Consider the following 18,151-nt stretch of genomic DNA (forward strand, 5'->3'; position numbering starts at 1 on the left):
TCCAGGCAGCCCTTTCCTACTGTTCGGCTTACGACTGGCTCAGGGTGCCACATGACTGACCAACTTCCATCACTCCCAGTTATACAACTCAAAACTTCACTACTCATTTTCAAATATCATAATCGATCGCATAAAATACATGAATGATTTGTAACGCTGACATGGCCATGACAATGCAGTTCTAAAAATATCATTATAATGACAATAAAAATACTAGTTTAAGAATAGGTTACTCACCTTGACAAGCCCTAATACTCTGAAACATCAAAGAACAATCGAATTGCTAATTTTCTATAATAATAAAAAAAATTTCCACTCAAAGCTCTGCTCCTCTCCATCTCTCGACCTCTCTCTCAATCTCAATTTTTAAGAATGGCTTGAAATGAAAGAAACGAATGAATGAGGTCAATTTAAAGAGCACGAAAGTATGGCGGTGAAATATGCTAATGAGATGATGATTTTAAAAGCAATTCGACACCTGTAAAGTTAAACATCAAGTCTATCTCATTAATCTTAATGATAATTACAAACTAATTCTTTTAAATTGAAATATGTAATAAATTCATATGTGTTCAAATAATATTTTTCATGAAACAATATCTTTACAAAGTCATATGATATAAGGAAATTTGGGATGTTACAAACTCCCCACCTTTGAAGAATTTCGTCCTCGAAATTCAAGTAATCGAAAATAAGTTTATATTCCACAAGCTCAGGAGATCGAAAAACCTAAGCTCTGATACCATTTGTAAAATCCGAAAATTTTACACGATAAAATAAATAAATACATTTGAATTTTCATACAAATTAAGACGACTCAAAAAAATACAAATTCTATTGGAGGAGTAAAAATCCCGATAAAATGCCATGATCCACAGCCATTTTTAACATGTAAAACAACTGAAAATATATTTTGATGGGGTGAGCTTGACGCCCAGTGAATAACCACAACCTAAACTAGTCGGATCATAGCATGGGTTCAGTAATATAACAAAAATATCGTCGAGACCTCCAGAACTCAGATCATCTCTGTGCCCCTTCCCATCTCCCGACCACGGTGGTTGCTCCACACTGGTGGCATCTCTGCTCCAGGCAGCCCTTTCCTACTGTTCGGCTTACGACTGGCTCAGGGTGCCACATGACTGACCAACTTCCATCACTCCCAGTTATACAACTCAAAACTTCACTACTCATTTTCAAATATCATAATCGATCGCATAAAATACATGAATGATTTGTAACGCTGACATGGCCATGACAATGCAGTTCTAAAAATATCATTATAATGACAATAAAAATACTAGTTTAAGAATAGGTTACTCACCTTGACAAGCCCTAATACTCTGAAACATCAAAGAACAATCGAATTGCTAATTTTCTATAATAATAATAAAAAAATTTCCACTCAAAGCTCTGCTCCTCTCCATCTCTCGACCTCTCTCTCAATCTCAATTTTTAAGAATGGCTTGAAATGAATGAAACGAATGAATGAGGTCAATTTAAAGAGCACGAAAGTATGGCGGTGAAATATGCTAATGAGATGATGATTTTAAAAGCAATTCGACACCTGTAAAGTTAAACATCAAGTCTATCTCATTAATCTTAATGATAATTACAAACTAATTCTTTTAAATTGAAATATGTAATAAATTCATATGTGTTCAAATAATATTTTTCATGAAACAATATCTTTACAAAGTCATATGATATAAGGAAATTTGGGATGTTACAAACTCCCCACCTTTGAAGAATTTCGTCCTCGAAATTCAAGTAATCGAAAATAAGTTTATATTCCACAAGCTCAGGAGATCGAAAAACCTAAGCTCTGATACCATTTGTAAAATCCGAAAATTTTACACGATAAAATAAATAAATACATTTGAATTTTCATACAAATTAAGACGACTCAAAAAAATACAAATTCTATTGGAGGAGTAAAAATCCCGATAAAATGCCATGATCCACAGCCATTTTTAACATGTAAAACAACTGAAAATATATTTTGATGGGGTGAGCTTGACGCCCAGTGAATAACCACAACCTAAACTAGTCGGATCATAGCATGGGTTCAGTAATATAACAAAAATATCGTCGAGACCTCCAGAACTCAGATCATCTCTGTGCCCCTTCCCATCTCCCGACCACGGTGGTTGCTCCACACTGGTGGCATCTCTGCTCCAGGCAGCCCTTTCCTACTGTTCGGCTTACGACTGGCTCAGGGTGCCACATGACTGACCAACTTCCATCACTCCCAGTTATACAACTCAAAACTTCACTACTCATTTTCAAATATCATAATCGATCGCATAAAATACATGAATGATTTGTAACGCTGACATGGCCATGACAATGCAGTTCTAAAAATATCATTATAATGACAATAAAAATACTAGTTTAAGAATAGGTTACTCACCTTGACAAGCCCTAATACTCTGAAACATCAAAGAACAATCGAATTGCTAATTTTCTATAATAATAAAAAAAATTTCCACTCAAAGCTCTGCTCCTCTCCATCTCTCGACCTCTCTCTCAATCTCAATTTTTAAGAATGGCTTGAAATGAAAGAAACGAATGAATGAGGTCAATTTAAAGAGCACGAAAGTATGGCGGTGAAATATGCTAATGAGATGATGATTTTAAAAGCAATTCGACACCTGTAAAGTTAAACATCAAGTCTATCTCATTAATCTTAATGATAATTACAAACTAATTCTTTTAAATTGAAATATGTAATAAATTCATATGTGTTCAAATAATATTTTTCATGAAACAATATCTTTACAAAGTCATATGATATAAGGAAATTTGGGATGTTACAAACTCCCCACCTTTGAAGAATTTCGTCCTCGAAATTCAAGTAATCGAAAATAAGTTTATATTCCACAAGCTCAGGAGATCGAAAAACCTAAGCTCTGATACCATTTGTAAAATCCGAAAATTTTACACGATAAAATAAATAAATACATTTGAATTTTCATACAAATTAAGACGACTCAAAAAAATACAAATTCTATTGGAGTAAAAATCCCGATAAAATGCCATGATCCACAGCCATTTTTAACATGTAAAACAACTGAAAATATATTTTGATGGGGTGAGCTTGACGCCCAGTGAATAACCACAACCTAAACTAGTCGGATCATAGCATGGGTTCAGTAATATAACAAAAATATCGTCGAGACCTCCAGAACTCAGATCATCTCTGTGCCCCTTCCCAGCTCCCGACCACGGTGGTTGCTCCACACTGGTGGCATCTCTGCTCCAGGCAGCCCTTTCCTACTGTTCGGCTTACGACTGGCTCAGGGTGCCACATGACTGACCAACTTCCATCACTCCCAGTTATACAACTCAAAACTTCACTACTCATTTTCAAATATCATAATCGATCGCATAAAATACATGAATGATTTGTAACGCTGACATGGCCATGACAATGCAGTTCTAAAAATATCATTATAACGACAATAAAAATACTAGTTTAAGAATAGGTTACTCACCTTGACAAGCCCTAATACTCTGAAACATCAAAGAACAATCGAATTGCTAATTTTCTATAATAATAAAAAAAAATTTCCACTCAAAGCTCTGCTCCTCTCCATCTCTCGACCTCTCTCTCAATCTCAATTTTTAAGAATGGCTTGAAATGAAAGAAACGAATGAATGAGGTCAATTTAAAGAGCACGAAAGTATGGCGGTGAAATATGCTAATGAGATGATGATTTTAAAAGCAATTCGACACCTGTAAAGTTAAACATCAAGTCTATCTCATTAATCTTAATGATAATTACAAACTAATTCTTTTAAATTGAAATATGTAATAAATTCATATGTGTTCAAATAATATTTTTCATGAAACAATATCTTTACAAAGTGATATGATATAAGGAAATTTGGGATGTTACACCTATGCACCAATGTTCCTTACTTGTCTAAATTTTGCGACTTTTATTATTTCTTATACTTTAGTGATAATATTTATATTCTAAATAAATCGTTGATATTTTGTATTTATAACTTTTATTTAAGTAACCTAGAAAATAATAATATTTATTCCAATAAAATATTTTGTGGGAAATATGCTAATGAGGTGATGATTTTAAAAGCAATTCGACACCTCTAAAGTTAAACATCAAGTCTATCTCATTAATCTTAATGATAATTACAAACTAATTCTTTTAAATTGAAATATGTAATAAATTCATATGTGTTCAAATAATATTTTTCATGAAACAATATCTTTACAAAGTCATATGATATAAGGAAATTTGGGATGTTACACCTATGCACCAATGTTCCTTACTTGTCTAAATTTTGCGACTTTTATTATTTCTTATACTTTAGTGATAATATTTATATTCTAAATAAATCGTTGATATTTTGTATTTATAACTTTTATTTAAGTAACCTACAAAATAATAATATTTATTCCAATAAAATATTTTGTGGGAGTTTATCTTTTTAGAAAATTTTTGATAGACTTATGTTTGAAATTATATCGGATAATTCAAATATAATTTTTGTAAATAGTTTGTTTGTCGAGCGGAAAGGCTAGAAATTCTTGTGATCACCGAGTTTTTATTGGATAATTTGTCGTTGAATTTAATTAGAGAATGAGAAGAGAGATATGGTGATGAGCAGAAAGAACCGAGAAGAAAATGTAAAGCATAACAAGATAAAATACTTGCATTAAAGAAAATATTGAATGAAGAATATATATATATATATATGAGAAATGGTTTTCAGAAAAAAAAAGTTTGAAAGAGTGTAATATTGAAATGAATAAAGTAAAATTAACTAAGTACACGATTCTTTGTTCTTAACTTGCAAAATTTTTATATTCGAAAAATAAAAGTTTCAAATTCAATTTAAAAACTCTATATTAGTCTCTATACATTGATACACTTTAAAATCGTATAAATAGGCCTCTATTGCTCATACCTAAGTGAACAATTTTTTTAATTAATTGTATTAGAGACAAATAATATATCATATGGAGACGCAATTTGATTTGTCCATGAAAGTAAAGATTTAAAGACAAATAACATCTTATACAGAGACATATATCTTATTTATTTTTAAAGTATATATTTAAAAATAAAACAGTTAAATGTTTCTAATTTTTGTTTTCATAGATCATTTGCTTTGCAGTGTATTCAATTATAATTTATAACATATAACCACACGTACATATAGGTACTTCTATCTATCTACCTACCGTATAATAAAAATTGTGGTGTTAATCCCATATTTTTGGAATTCCAAAATTACCCCTGCTCTGGCTTTTATTTATTTATTTTTCTTTTTTTGGGTTTTTCTGGCCAAGCCCCTGCCCCTTTATTGCCACCGTTTCGCTCCTCTCCGTTCTTTTTCTTCAAACGCCGTTCCTCCCACACGCTCTCCTGCCATCGCCCGTTCTCCATCTGCCATTACCCGGCTTCCTCCTTCCCCACCCGCTCTGCTCCCTTCGTTCACCGCCTACCTCCATCTCACCGGCTGCTTCCCACCTGATCGCCATCAACCGCGCAAGCTCTGTTATCATCTTCAGCACAACTGGCATCCAGATCACACTCCATCTCATTCTGCCGCTTCCGCTAAAGTCGCCCAGTGTACCTCCCTTCCTGTCACGGTGTCACCAGTCAGAATTCCCCTCTAACAGAGATATAGCCTTGCCGCTCCTACCCTTTTGCCCATTGCCGCTTGGTGCCTTTTCCGGAAGAACTTCTTAACGTACACATCAGTCATTTGGAGCATGCACCTCCCATCCTCTCCTACCGTGTGTTGTTTCCTCTTCTCATTATTTGGCAATTGAACCATTCTTGCGCTCGCAAACCGCTCGTGGAAACGCATAGGAAAATTTTCTGTCAGTTACAGACTTCAAGTTATCTGGTGATAAAATTCGCCTTGCTTTCTTGTTCAGCAAATTCGGGGACATTTATGATGAAACCTTTTTTCATTAGTTCGTTGGAGAATGTTGTACAAATTGTCGATAAGATCCTGGATGGATTATATGATGGAAAGGTATGGCGCGCAATAATGTGACCAATCCTTACAAATTTCAGAGTTAAAAGCATGGTTGCCAAAGTCTTATTACAGTATTTCCTCCCAAAGCTACTTGAAGAAAATAAGTAGTATTGCTATTTCCATTTGAAGGAGCAAGGTCTATATATCATGTATAACTCACTCATTATTAGATGTATGGGAGAAGATGATCTCTACTTACAAATCATAGGGAAGGAACCAATTTCTGTAGGTTGGTATATAAAATTATAAATTATGCATTTTTTACTTATTTTCTTCATGTAGAATAATCTGCCCAATTGACCTCACGTAGTGCGGAAGGAGAAAATGTTCTTTTGCTATTTCGTCTCATTATTGATACCTCAATAATCTAACGAAGAGAAAGGTTTTGGATGGCAAAATCAAATTAAGAATGTCTTTTAAGAACAAGAGATGAAAGAGTTTGGTGGTATGGCTTCACGACTTCGGATCTAATTTGTTCCTTTCTAAGAGTTTTGTCCCTAGGTAGTTTATTTACGTGCTATACTAATTAAGATAGTGTTTATCATGTCTTTAATATACGATACTTGTACCTGGACAATCAAATAGGGGTTTTAGGATTTTTTTTTTTTTCAAATCAGTTGTCATTTAATACACCGCCCGGATGTTCAACGGCTTAGATACTTGGCAAATTATAAAGCTTTGAGATTTTCAAATCCTATACTTACTTTGGGGGATTCATTGGTAGCAAAAATGAAGGAGCAGCGTGCAAAATAAAGTGCACAATACATCTCCGCTCATCTCCGTTTTGAGGAGAGGCTTGTTTTTCCCCAGATTTTAGAGGCTCTAGAACTATTTCACGGTGACATATGTACAAAAAAACTCTCGTGAATTTGCAGGATATGGTTGCTTTCTGTCGCTATATATTTGATGTTGGATAGCAAGCAATGATAATCCTACCAGGGAAAATTATTGGCACGTGAAATTCACCAAACCTGGTTGATCAGTCATACATCTAAATCAGTTAGGTTAAATGGGTGAAGTCTTCTCCGTCCTTAGAGTTAATCTTGATTGTTCTTTTGCCACCTCACTGCTTTTTCCTTTTGTTTTTTTGTTATAAAAGAATTAGTTCTGGAAACAGAAGAAATCATATATTATTGTTGGCTTGTAAATTTTTTTGCCCTTTTTTGTTTTGTTTTGTTTTAGTTTTGCTATTAATTGGTTAGCAAATCAAGGACCATGGATCAGCGAAAAGAGTGCACGAAGGACAGAGGCTCTACAGGTTGAGGGCACTTTTGGAATTATAAAACTATCGTAAGGGTATTAGGAATTGAAATGTGAAGAAACAAAATGTGAGCTCCATACTTTTATATATATATATATATATATATATATATAATAGATTTTGTCTAGGGCTGACAATATTTCACACGACACGATAATACGATACGGATATGACAAGGAGTTAAACGGGTTTGGATTGGATATTTGTTATAATCGGTCTAAACAGGTCCAACCCGTTTAAACACGGTTAATAAGCGTGTCTTACCGGGTTGAACCCGTGTAACCCGATTATACACGATTAAACCTGTTTATTTAGACATATTTAATCTTGTTACTATAATCATGTAACTCATTAACCCGTTTATGTATTTGAATTTACCAAAATATCCTTATGTAATCCTAACTTTCTAAGTCCATAACCTAATTTCATTTTCTTTCTTTCACCCAATCCAACACAGCATAACCGCACTTCCACTTCCACTTCTACTTCTCTACTACCCTCCCTCAGATCTCATCTACAATTTGATTTCCTTCTTCTCATCTATCAATGGCTAAGTTCTGTTTCTTCGCTCTCATTACTCTCATCTCCGTGCACCTCGCATTGTTCGCAGGTCCACCTCAGATCTCGCCCTCCCCTTCTCCCAAGCTCACCGCCGACTCCACTCCCAACATCTACCATTCGAAGCCCACCGCTTCGCTAGCTCCCGCTCCAGCCAATGCACCTCATGGCTAGATCTCATCCACGCCATCGCTGCCTCCCTCGGATGTGGCTCCCGCCTCTTCCTCGTCCACATCCCTTTCCCCTCCATCTCAATCTCCGTGTTAACGTGTAAACATGTCGTGTTAACGTGTTCGGGTAAACGAGTTAATCGGATAAATATGTCGTGTTAATGTATCTGGGTAACTGAGTTCATCAGATAAACAAGTTGTGTTAACGTGTCCGGATAATGTTTATAATCGTATACGTGTACCTATTATGACACGTTTCGATAAACGGGTTTAAATGTGTCTAAACGGGTTGACACGGATATAAACGTGTCGTGTATGGGATTCCAAAACCTGACCCGTTTAATAATCGTGTCGTGTACGGGTTATGACTTCGATGACACGAACTCGTTTAGACACGACACGTATAAATACGACACAACACGAATTGCCACCCCTAATTTTGTCCATGCTCTTGTGACGAGGCACCATGTAATATGAATGTAGTTCGAAAAACCAATTAACAAATATCACACAAAACAAAAATATATAATTTATACAATTTATATTTATTTTTTATTATAAAGGGAGGTTCGAACCTATTATACGTAAATAAATATAAAAGTCTAATAAAATGATATAGAGAGTTCTATTGCGAGAGTTGAACTTGGAAACTCTAAGTTATCAAGTAAGGTATAAATCACTGCATTGCGCTCCCTTTCTGGAAAAATAAAATTTAATAATTGCAATCATTATGAAGTAACTTTCTACATTAAGCTTTTCACTGGAAATTTCAAGTGCGACTCTTTTTGCTTGTTTGAATTGCAAGTTATGGGCGTTATGAAGGGATGAGTTATGAAGGATTATTATATCAATTTATATAATAAGTAATAACCCTTCATAATTTACCATTTCAAATCCAGTTATAACCTGCAATTCAAACAAGGTTTTTATGAAAATTCAGGAAAGAAGAACGTGGAGACTAGTAATCAAAATCACAATCACATGTTCTCAATCATTTATAGTCAGAGCTGAAACAAATTAATGATAAGCCCTCAGCTCATTGAAGAATACCTATGGAAATTTAGTCGAGTCACGTAAATCTACTCTATGAGGTAAAAAAAAAATTAAAGAATATTTCGCATAAATGCGGCCCCGGGAAAACAGTAGATATTAGCTGATGAGATATTTAATCAGTCTTTTGTGATCTTGCAGCTAATTTGCTGGATGTCCTTGTAGTCGTGCATCTCGTGGTGAATTTTACATTGATGCATCAGTCATTGGTTGAAACCAATATTATATATACCATAATTTTCCCCTTTAATAAAACTTTAGAATTTTTAATTTAAACAAAATCAATATATATTATATTATATAATAAAGTAATAATACCTTTAAAATATAAAATAATTTTTAACTTTTGACTTTCTGAATATAAGTATATCGTTAAACAATGAATTTGTTTTTTATATTTGAGTAATTTATAATTTTTACTTTGTCAAGACGTTGGCACATGTTTGTCTGCATATTTTGCTTAAGGATATTATTAATATTTTTGTTTTTAATTTTATGAATGAATAAGACTAAAAAAATCACTATCCATGGATTGCACTAATTCTATTAGGATTAAAACTGATAAAAAGGGAGAGAAAAAAAAAGATGGTGTTTTTGAGCTGTTAACGTCCCAATATCTTCGTGGAATGTAGATGTTGAAGAATAATGCAAGTCCACCACCCAGTGGACGTATCACTGGCCTTCTCACTGCATTGGGCCCAAGAGTGTGCATGGGTACCGGATATATTCAGAACCGGTCGGAACCTACCCGTTAGGATAGCATCCGGATAGCTCGTATTGAAAATTGGGTAAATTCCGGGTATTAAAATCAGGAACCGGTAAAAATCGATTCCGGTTCCGGTTCCTGCCTATAGGGTACTCGGAATCGGTTATTTATTTTAAAAAAAGAAAGTAAAGAGTAAAGTTACTGTCTCTTTTAATAAATCAGAACAGAGACACTTTGTTGTATGGGATCGTATTATGGATGTTTAATTTTGTCGATAGATTGATGAGACATTATTTTTTTTTGTTGTGGATTAATCTATATTTTTGTTGATATTCTATTTGGCGTGATTACTGATTATATATATGACATTTTCGATTATATTTAGCCAGAGAAAAAAATTTAAAGGTTTCAACAGGGTATCTGGAACCAGTGGTATAATACAGGTTCCGAGTAGGTTCCGGTTCCAGGATTCAACAGGGTAGGGTCCGGTTTCAAAATCTTGGAACCTGTCCATTACAGGGTAGGATCCGGGTATCGTGAAAAATTCAGGGTACTCGGAACCGATCATCCCTACTCAAGATGCTGTTGAGTAAATATTTCATAGTAGTCTCATTAGACGGTACATCTTTCTTGGTATATCCAGATAATAGGAAGGAATATAAATTGAGACATTCTGATAGAAGAGAATTCGGGCCTAAAGTGATTTTCAATTTTATATCAATTGTACTGAGTTATTTTTTATCTTATAATATAATTCTACACCTGCAAAAATTACATTTATTGACATGTACATATGCAAATTGTATTAATTTGAAATAGCAAATAAATAAACCTGGATAGCATTCTGACAATTTATTGAACAAATCAAATTTCATTTTTTTATACAATATTCTTTCAGATAACGAAAAAGAACAACCAAAATTATGACAATTTATATCAATCGATCTTTTTTTTATTCTTATAAAAGAGGCTCGTGAGCCTAGTATAACATCGCAATGACTAATAAAGGGGCACGGGTAGTCCCACTGGTATCGAACCTGTAACCTCTTAATTGTCAAGCTATCAATGAATCTCTTAAAAAATCGATATTTTTCGCCATCTAATTGCCATTATGAGAAAACAAAGATATTTTGGGATATTTTTTATAAAGTTTCAGGCCCTTTCACTGACTTTTCCTTTAAAAAGTTCGCCAAAATAACAAAAGAAAAAAAACATTGGATCCACCACGAAAGGATAATGAATTGGCTGAATCTAGTCCTCAAACTTCTCCAATTTGTTCACTTTTGATCCTTACTCTTTTTTTTTTTGTATATACCTTAGTATTTAGAAGTCCAACAGGCCCGATTAATCCAGTTTGAGCCGGATCGGTCTACTAAGTAGATAAATCTCTTCCGGCATGAATTTTCTTCATTCACAAGACTCGATCATACTACTTTTTAATTAAATATATGAATTATATAAGATTTCTGAAAGAATTATATGTTGATCTTTGGATTTTTCCGTACGTAACATAAACCGGACCATTTCAATTGTATTTATAGTCTAAATTTTTGCATAGCTTATGACTGATTTTCATCCCGGGACCAATTGGAGCGAGCACGTCTTTATTTTTCTATAAGTTGCACTTCTTATCACTACAATTGGATCGTATGTGAAATTAGGTGCATGGCGAACACACCAGACATATTATATTAACTAGATGAAAACCCACGTGTTACGTGGGAGATGTTTCTAATTTTCTCAATTAAAATGATTATGTTATAATATTATATTGATAGTTGTCATATTATATTATCATAATTTAGATTGTGTTGGGGAGTATTGCTTTTATTCCGCCAAAGTGACAACAAATAAATTTATTATAAGTTATTTGCCCCTCCACAACCTTGTATGGTTTAGGTTAGGATTACATAATTTAAGATATTATTTTAGAAAAGCAAAACAATTGAAAGTATATATTTGAATTGGACAAAAAGAAGAAACAGAATTTAAGAAATTAGCTTAGAAAAATAGGACCTATTCATAATATTTTATAACATGAAGTTGGATATATATATATATATATATATGATTATTACAAATTATAAAAAATAAAATAATATGAAATAATATATGTTTCTATTCAATATTTAATGGATAGTGTATATTCGGAATTGTATATATATTTAACTTCATACATATCAAATCTCGATTTCTTGGATATGATGTCTAGTGCAAAATAAAATTTTCCAAAACTATACAATTTTCAATAAGATAAAATAATCATTAATTCAATATATAAAACATCAATATTTCAATATATTTATGTATATCTCATCATTGTAAGAAAATTATTTGCAAAACAATAAAATATTAAAATAAGAAACTTTAGGATTCTTAATATATAAAAATGCAATAATTCTATAAAAATAATTATTTTGGACAAAATAATAAAAACAATTAATATGTAATTGTTCATGCTATATTTTTTTCCATGTGATATAGTTATCGATATCGTAACAAAAATCCTAATGAAAATTAAAGTTGTTAACCAAAACTCCTAAGAAATATATATAAAAAGTTGGATCATCTCTTGTATAAATTGTTCTTACATAGGTAAGATATCATCTCATTGTAGGGTAGCATCTATAGGGTCCATCTAATTCCTCACCATTTGAATTTGGAGCGCGGCTTGGGGAGGTTCGAACACAATGGAGAAAATTCGCATGTGAAAATTCATAAAAAATAAAAAACAAAAGGAAAATCATCCTTCACCCGAGAACCTACTATTTATTCTTGTCAAATATAGTGGAGAAAAATCCGCATGGAACAATTCATCACAAAAAAAAAAAAGGCAACACGACATTCATTCGAGAACCAACTGCTTGAATCTGGATTGAGACTTAGGGAACTCCAATCGTAGAGGAGAAAATTTGCATGTGACAATTTATAAAAAAATGAGTGGAGAGTTAAAAAAAAAAACAGAGAGAGGAGAAATGACCTTCATTCGAGAAACTACCGTTTGTTATTTGTCGAAAAACTTGAATGGTATAAAAGACATATTTATAGTCAATTAAAGAGAGATGCCTAAATTAATAATAAAAAAGTAATATTTAAAATACCGCAATAATATATATAGACTATATAATTTATATCGTAAATTATTATCATGTCCATATTAGATTATATTTAATCGTAAATAATCTATATATTGGTCTATGAACATACAATATATATATATATATATTCTACTGTATATTTTCTTCCCTTTTATATATTTCGTTGAGCTATATACATATAATTTATATATTCTATTATTACATAATTAATTAATCAAATTTTAAACAATCTATGTGAGAATATTTCCTTTCTTTATAAGAATATAATAATTTTCTTAATGTAAATCGATGACGTGACAACATGAGAGAGTTCTATCTTTTTATTTTTGATGATGTGACGGCGTGAGAATTTAGCTCGGGCTTTGTTTTCATATATATATATATGTGTGTGTGTGTGTGTAAAACTTGCATGAAAAATAATAGGTATCAAAATCATCAACTCCAAATTTGCATCAAAAAGTTTATTCTACAAATCAAAATTTAACCATGAAAAAGAAAATTTTAGAGAAGACTGCTAAAACAACCAATATTGAAGTAATTAATTTAAAATTTACCTTAAAAGATGTATACAATTAAAATTCAACCACAAAATTAAGAATAAATACATAAAGCTTATGACTTGAAGTTCATGGAGAAAAGTTTTCCGTTATATTATGATGTGATGAAATAAGAGTAAAAAAAGAAATATTCTTAGCATAGAAGTAAAAAACAAATATGACCGTTACTGAAGCAACACCTGTAATGGAATTGCAATATAGAAGATTATTAAAATTGAACAATCAATGTCGAAAAAATTAGTTTGAAATTTGAATTGAAGGATTTATTCTACCTATTAAATTTCAACCAAAGAATTAAGAATAAATAACTAAAACTCAAGACCTAGAAGTTCATGGAGAAAAGATTTCCATCAAATTATAAAATAAAAATTACAAAGAAATATTTAGGAAATAGAAATTCAAAAAATCTTATAGGCACTCAAATGATGTTCATAATGGAACTCCAACATAAATCATGTCAACACAATCAATATCAAAACAACCAATTTCAAATTTGCATTAATAAGTTCATTCAGCGAATCAACGTTCAACCAAGAAACATAAAAATTTAAAGGAAAAAAAAAAGAAAAAGAAAAAAGAGGTCTAAGATCATACGTAGAAAATCGAATTATATATGTCTGTTTTATGCCTTCCCTTTTTTCCGGTGGAATTGTTCTGCCTTCTCTTTTTGTTTCCCCATATATATATACATATATATATGTATATATATATTTATAAAGGCAATATTATTTGATATATATATATATATATTTTGTGGTTTGCAATTATGTTATTTTCTTTTTTTATAATCTCATGTATATAATTGAATACATATACATATATTCCGTTAATTTGAAATTCACCGAATATATCGATATTGGGTGGATCTTCCATATATATATATATATATATATATTTGAATGTCCTTCCTACTTATATGGCCATGCGATATATATTTGAAAGAATTCATATATATTATGCTCTATATTCTTAAAAATTTTCTTTCATACATAAGCGATGACGTAGTAAAGTGAGAGAGCTCCATTTTTTATTTTTGATAATATGACGGTGTGAGAATTCGACTTATATTTTATTTTAATATATATATAAATTGCAAAGCTGCAAAATCGTAAGCGAATTAATTAACATATGCAGTTTCTCATTAATTTAATCTAGTATTGTCATCAGTGATTTGTAATACATAGATGTCCCATGTGCTTATTATACCATGACTTAATTTATCGGTTATACCGATATCTTTTCGATCTTGTAACAATATAATTAGTCGATTCATTTCATAATTTAATTAGTTCACACGGACACGGTGTTCACAGGATAGAACCCCATCAATTTGGAACAGAACAAGGTCGTTAAACTAATTATTCAGGGGCTACAGATTTCCATGTGGGATTAAATTTGATTATGGATGAGTGCATCTTAATGCATATATAGGGCATCAATTATTTGCTGAATATAGCAAGTCCACCTCATTAAACAATGAAAGGGGAATGGATTTCTCTCTCTCACTCTGTTTTTTTTGGGAAGAACACGAGGCCAAATCAATTCATGAAATTCAGCATGTAAGAACTATAAACTAATGGTGCATTTGATTTCAAAATAAAATTTTGATTTTAAGAAAGAGTAATATAAATGAAACCCACCATTTATTTTGTATAAATTATTTTATTTTGTTGTAAAAAAAAAGTGACATAAATATGACACACCCTTTGACTTTGTATAAATTATTTTGTTTTATTATGAATAAAATTAATTTAAAGTATGATTTTAAAATCATACTATGAAACTAAACGAGCGATAAGCCTCTTCCGATGGCAATTTATTATATATGGTCCGAGGCCAAAATCCCCTAAGTAATGGCGCCGACTACATATAAGTTTCTTGTGTTTAAGATTATTTCGTGACCATTAAAGGCACGGCGCGGACTGGTTGAGCCTTTTTTAAGGTGAGCCCGAACATCTCCCCCATATCCATGGTTTCCGGAGAAACCCCATCTTCGAGCTCCCAATTGAAGGAGTTAAGGAGTGAACCGAGCATCAGGTGCAACATTCTTATAGCCAACGGTAGACCCGGGCATGTTCTCCGCCCTCCGCCAAAAGGCAAGAGCCCGAAGTTCTGTCCCTTGACGTCAATGTCCAGTCCCAAGAACCTCTCCGGAATAAACTGGTTCGGGTCCTTCCACGTGTCCGGATCTCTGCCTACGGCCCAGACATTGACCAGGATTTGTGTGCCCTCAGGGATGGTGTAGCTGCCGACCTGCACAGTGGCTCCAGCCCTACGGGGGAGGAGCAATGGGACGGCTGGGTGCATCCGGAAGGTCTCCTTCACCGTTGCCTGTAAGTACGTTAGTCGAGCAATGTCAGATTCCTCAACAGGGTTCCCCCGGCCAATCACCTGTTCGAGCTCGGCCTGTGCTTTCAATAGCTTGTCGGGATTGCGAAGCAGCTCAGCCATCGCCCACTCCAACGTGCTTGAAGTGGTATCAGTCCCCGCAGCAAAGAGGTCCTAGACATCAATGAGAAATTAAAAGGAAAACTTACTCGAGGAATCCCGAAAAGACGGCTTCTTGTTACCCATAATTCTATAGGAGCAACAGCCAAACACAGCCATACTAAATAAATCACGTGAATCTTAATGCAATCGTCGAATCTTTTAATTTCATGTTTGAGGTCAAACAATGAGAAGAGAAGTCGATGGAATCAATTCAACCCTTCCCTTTACTGAAAAATGTTTCAGGACGAAGGAAAAGCAGAGGCAGAAACATATGCTTACGAGGAACAGGTGCTTCATGAGAAATAGATCCATGCCCTCCTCTTTATTTTCACTAAGCTCAAGCAGAGTATCCAGCATATCGTTCTTCCTGACCGAGCCAGGGATCTCCCTGACCTGCAGCCTCTCATTGATGATCCTATCGAAAACATCGAACATCCGCCCGAAGTAACCAGTCATCCTCCGCCTCGCACCCTGTGGGTCCAACCTCTTGAGCACTGGGAAGTAGTCCGCCAGGTTTGGCTTCCCCGCCTCCACCATGATCTGCCACACTAACTCCTTGAACTCCTTGGCCGACTCCGAGGTGGGGTCCGCCAGGTCCACTGAGACGGTCGTGTTTCCCAGAAGGTTAAGCGTAGTCGTGAATCCCGCCTCGCCAATGTCCACCGAGCTTCCAGTCTCACTGTACTTCCCGATGTAATCCAGGAGTTCCTGTTGCCAAAAATATATGTATCATTAATTCATATATAAAAGAAAAAGACGGGCAGAACTCCATATGTACCATGAAAATGTTCACGAACCATACGACAAACCACCATATATGACTTCACTGTCGATTGCATGACTTTTATCTTTTGCCCCACAAACCTGGATTTTTCGGCGGCGAATTTGTTGGCTTGAGTCAAGGGTCTTGGGCGCAAAAAGGTGGACGTTGCAAATCCGGCGGAGGTTCCTCCAGAGCGGAGCAACTGGGATCCAAGGTAACCCGAGCTCATCCTGTTGGAGAGCTGTTATAGTATCAGGGATCAGGCGGTTGGAGAAGGAGACGTCATGGGTCTGGAGGATCTCTCGTGCCATTGGGGCCGAGGAGACGACCACAGTGGTGACGCGGCCCAGCTTGAGGCTCATGATGGGACCGTGGGCACTAGCAAGCTTTGTTAGAGACATGTGGGGTAGGGACCCGAGCTCGAGGAGGTTCCCGATCAACGGGAGCGGCCTTGGACCTGGTGGCAGCTTCCCAACTTTGCTCAAATTGCCTCTCTTTGTAACGTAGAGGAGGGCTAGGAGCAACCACCAGGAGAGGCACAGCCCCAAAATCAACAGCAAGAAGTCCATTCTCTCTCTCGATCTCTCTCTCTACATGTTTGCTAGAAAGCTCATCAAGGTGCTCACTTTATATTGCACAAGGAAGCCCAAAGAGGAATCCTCCAATAGTGTTTGCTCAGTGGGAGACAACGAAACCAAATCAAAACAATAAAAAAAATGGGAAACTTATCCCGTCCGGTGTTGGGCTGTCCGTGGAGGAGAGAGAATAAGTCGTGTACTGATTTTACTTGTTATCTTTGGTAATTGATTGTGGTAAGTTGATAAATTACCGTTAAATATAATCATCACATGTTATATTAAGGATCTTACTGTCAGCACCCCATTTTGACTCATCGGTTCCAAAGAGGCAAAATCGTCATCAGCGGGAAGTTTTTTGGTTAATTACTCGGGCATCCACAACTTTTAAAATTGGACATTTTCTTAATTTAATACCAATTTTTACATTTTTTAGAAAAAAAATACTCAACAGGATATTCTCAAACCTTACGCACATCAAATTTGAATTTTAAAATCCGGAATAAAATTCGGAACCAAAATATTTTTGTTATGCATAATATTGATTTTTGAATTTTTCTGAATACAATGGTGGTCTCAAATTATTTTTTGGATGTCCGATTGAGAAGATGATAATTTCAGGTCCACGTGCATTAATTTTGATTTCTTTCAAATTCGAGATGATACTCGCAATTCAAAAATATTTTTCTGTATAATATCGTTCCTTGAATTTTTTAGAACACATCGGTAGTCCATAAATATTTTTCAGATGTCGGATTGAAAAGATAAGAATTTCGAAATTAATCGAACAATTACGATCAACGCGCGTCAGAGGGTCGAAGTCGACTTTTATCGAGATTCGATCCCGTCTAGGGGTGGCAATTCGTGTCGTGTCGTGTTTATACGTGTCGTGTCTAAACGGG

At 34.2% G+C, this 18,151-nt stretch overlaps 1 protein-coding gene across 1 annotated transcript; it reads right to left on the bottom strand.

Annotated features, from left to right (window-relative positions):
* Positions 1-15,211: 15,211 nt before the first annotated feature.
* Positions 15,212-17,282, bottom strand: LOC116192256 (geraniol 8-hydroxylase-like). The gene is made up of 3 exons (XM_031520745.1): positions 16,776-17,282; positions 16,191-16,619; positions 15,212-15,923 (listed from the first exon to the last, which is right to left on the bottom strand). Exons 1-3 carry the CDS (start codon positions 17,241-17,243, stop codon positions 15,312-15,314), a joined length of 1,509 nt encoding a protein of 502 aa, XP_031376605.1. The 5' UTR covers positions 17,244-17,282; the 3' UTR covers positions 15,212-15,311.
* Positions 17,283-18,151: the final 869 nt, after the last annotated feature.

This window comes from Punica granatum, chromosome 1 (assembly GCF_007655135.1).
Source record: "Punica granatum isolate Tunisia-2019 chromosome 1, ASM765513v2, whole genome shotgun sequence".
Classification (NCBI taxonomy): Eukaryota; Viridiplantae; Streptophyta; class Magnoliopsida; order Myrtales; family Lythraceae; genus Punica; species Punica granatum.

Bases quoted from the DNA above. Each gene is read 5' to 3' on its own strand.
- LOC116192256 (XM_031520745.1), bottom strand. From the start codon at position 17,243: ATGGACTTCTTGCTGTTGATTTTGGGGCTGTGCCTCTCCTGGTGGTTG. The intron at 16,620-16,775 runs GTTTGTGGGGCA...TTTTGGCAACAG, and splicing joins TTCGCCGCCGAAAAATCCAG to GAACTCCTGGATTACATCGG. The intron at 15,924-16,190 runs GTAAGCATATGT...ATTGATGTCTAG, and splicing joins TCATGAAGCACCTGTTCCTC to GACCTCTTTGCTGCGGGGAC.